At 63.5% G+C, this 2,706-nt stretch overlaps 1 protein-coding gene across 1 annotated transcript in view; it reads right to left on the reverse strand.

Annotated features, from left to right (window-relative positions):
* Nucleotides 1–1,029: 1,029 nt before the first annotated feature.
* Nucleotides 1,030–2,706, reverse strand: part of RAX2 (retina and anterior neural fold homeobox 2) — a 7,394-nt gene continuing 5,717 nt past the window's right edge. Inside the window, exon 4 of the mRNA XM_005427309.2 lies at nucleotides 1,030–1,857. Coding sequence (XP_005427366.1) covers nucleotides 1,414–1,857 — 444 coding nt within the window. The 3' untranslated portion in view covers nucleotides 1,030–1,413. The remainder of the gene's footprint in view (nucleotides 1,858–2,706) is intronic.

Raw genomic sequence — 2,706 nt, forward strand, 5'->3', positions numbered from 1 at the left:
GCGTGGGCCGGGGGGACACGGTGGGGATGGGGCTACCCCAGCACAGCCCCGGCTGGGGACTCTGGTCAGGTCCGGAGTGGGAAGATTTTCTGGGGAAAACCTTTGGTGGGGGATGGGTTGTCCCTCGTTTGGCTCCTCCAGGAACTGGGACACCCCAGGAACCTGGGACACTTCAGGGCATCCTAGGGACCTGGGGCATTCACCTAGGGATAAGCCCCCCTGTCTTGCTGTCCCAGCTGTGCGGAACACTTTAAAGCCCCTGTGGGCTCAGCCGCGTGCTGGGGCCATGCTGGCCTTTGCCATCGGTGAGGGTGCTGGGGCCTCTGGCTGTGCCCCGAGCTCCAGCGGGTGGGCAGATGGGACGGAGCTGCAGAGCCGCTCTGGGGACCCCTGAGGACACGGCACCTTGTCACCACCCCCCAGCTCCCAGCTGGCAAGGAACACTGGCAAGGGATAAGCCAGGTGTGGTGTGCCCCAAGAACCCTGTTGTGGTGAGCCCAGGGCTCACAGCCAACCCCCTCCTCTCACCCCTCTCACCAGGGCTCTCGGGGGTCCCACTGCTGCCCATCCTCCCCCCAGCACAATTCCAGCAGCCCTCTGGCACCTCTGGGAGTGTTGGGGCAGGGGGCAGTGGGCACAGCCCCCAAGGGACAGTCAAGCAGGGGACCTGTGACAAGCTGTTGAGGCCACGGAGCAGCACAGGCCAGTCCCAGGTCACCCATGCCTGGACCTGGCCCAGCCCTGCCTGCAGCGTCCCGAGGGAGCGGGGCAGGAGGGTGCACAGGGATGGTGCCCCCACGGAAAGCTCCGTTCTGGCACAGGCTGGGCAGCCACGCCGTGCTGAGGAGGGCACGGCCCCACTGAGCCCCGCAGCACCCGACTCCAGCCAGCAGCAGCCATCCAGCTCATCTCTTTACTCACAATACAGCCGAGCTCTCAGTGCACCTCCTGGCACGACCACAGTGTGCCCCAACACAGCTAAAACATCCCCCCAAGTACTCCCTACAAAACTAGAGCTTTCTGTTCACTTTTGTTTAAATCTGCAGCATTAAAAAAAAAAATTAATAATAATGGAAAGGGGAGGGGATGTGGAGAAAGGAGGTGTCCAACTGGGATGTGGTGGGTGGCCTGCTGGCACAGTGGGATGCCTGAGCCTCAGCCAGGTCCTCAGCTGATCTTGGTGCCTCAGAGAGGCAAAGGAGCTCTCCTGGAGTGCTTCCCCGCAGCCGTGGGGCCCTGCCAGCACCCCTGACACCATGGGTGCTGGGTCAGTGTGGCGAAGAGGCAGCCTGGCATCCCTGCCCGGTGCCAGCTTGGTCCTGCTGAGCACCCGCTGTCCTCCCTTGCCCACTGCGGGGCCGAGCCAGCGCCGGGGCAGGAGCGGCGGACGGGGAGCTCGGAGGGGAGCGTTCATCAAATGGGCTGCCAGGTCTTGTCAATGGTCTGAATGTGCTCCTTGGCTTTCATGCGGAGCGAGGCGATGCTGGAGCTCCTCTGGTCCACCTCCTCCAGCGGGTACTTGTCCACAAAGGGGGTGCTGCACTGGTAGGGCGCGGGGGCCATGGGCTGCATGCCCTGCGCCATCGGCGGGGGGGTGTTGAGGAAGGAGTGCCCAGCATAGGGGGGCTGCAGGGCCTGCGGGGCTCCCATGAAGCCGGGGATGCTGTGAACCGTGGTGGCACTGGAGATGGGGGACGTCAGCCATGGGGCCAGTGGCAGGGAGTTGCTCATGGGCCCCACGCTGGGGGTCATGGGGGGCCGGTTGAAGGAGAGCACAGGGGTGTCATGGAGCTTCATGGAACTGGCCTCCATCTTCTCCTGCCTCCTCCACTTGGCTCGTCGGTTCTGGAACCAGACCTGCGAGGTGAGAGCCAAGGTGAGTTCACTGTGCCCAGTCGGGCCCTTGCAGTGTGCCCCACACGCTGTGTCCCATGCAGGGTGCCCCATGCCTCTCCCCGTGCCTCTGCCCCAGGCAGCGTGCCCCATTGTGCAGTGTCCCATGTGGGGTGTCCCACGGGGAGTGCTCGAGGTGGGGGTGTCCTGTTTGAGGTACCCCATCCCACAAGGGGTGTCCTACAGGGCTCCAGCAACCCCAGCACCTCTGCCAGACCTCTCCCACAAGTCCCAAGAGACCAAGGACATCTCCAAGGTGTGGAAGGGAGAGGTGTAAGCACACAGCCCCTTTGCCTCCGTGGGAACGTGCACCCTGGCCCTGCAGACTCCCAGCAGTCCATGGGACGATGTTGTCCGACCTTCCCAGCCCCTTGGTCACAGCTTTCGTAAGTTAAACAGCCACAGTTGTGCCAAAACCCAGCAGGAACGACAGGGACTGGCGACCCAAATCCACTGGGGATGTCTGGCCCCGTGGGAACTGCTCATTAAAGTGCTGGTCCCCATGTCCCCAGAGCAGCACAGGGCACAGGGGTCTGCTGCAGGAGGCAAAGGGGAGGAAAGATGAATGGCTGGGTGGGAAAGGGGAGGGTTCCACGGGCTGCTCACGGCTGTTTGTGGACACTGGGCTGTGCTGGTGCAAACTGCGTGTCCAGAGGAGGGAATGGAGCTGGAGAAAGAGCTGGAGTACAGGTCGGATGAGGAGCAGCTGAGGGAGCTGGGAGAGCTCAGCCTGGAGAAAAGGAGGCTCAGGAGGGACCTTCTGGCTCTGCACAGCTCCTGATAGGAGGGGGCAGCCGGGGGGGGGGGGGAGGG

Source organism: Geospiza fortis, unplaced genomic scaffold (genome assembly GCF_000277835.1).
Source record: "Geospiza fortis unplaced genomic scaffold, GeoFor_1.0 scaffold254, whole genome shotgun sequence".
Classification (NCBI taxonomy): Eukaryota; Metazoa; Chordata; class Aves; order Passeriformes; family Thraupidae; genus Geospiza; species Geospiza fortis.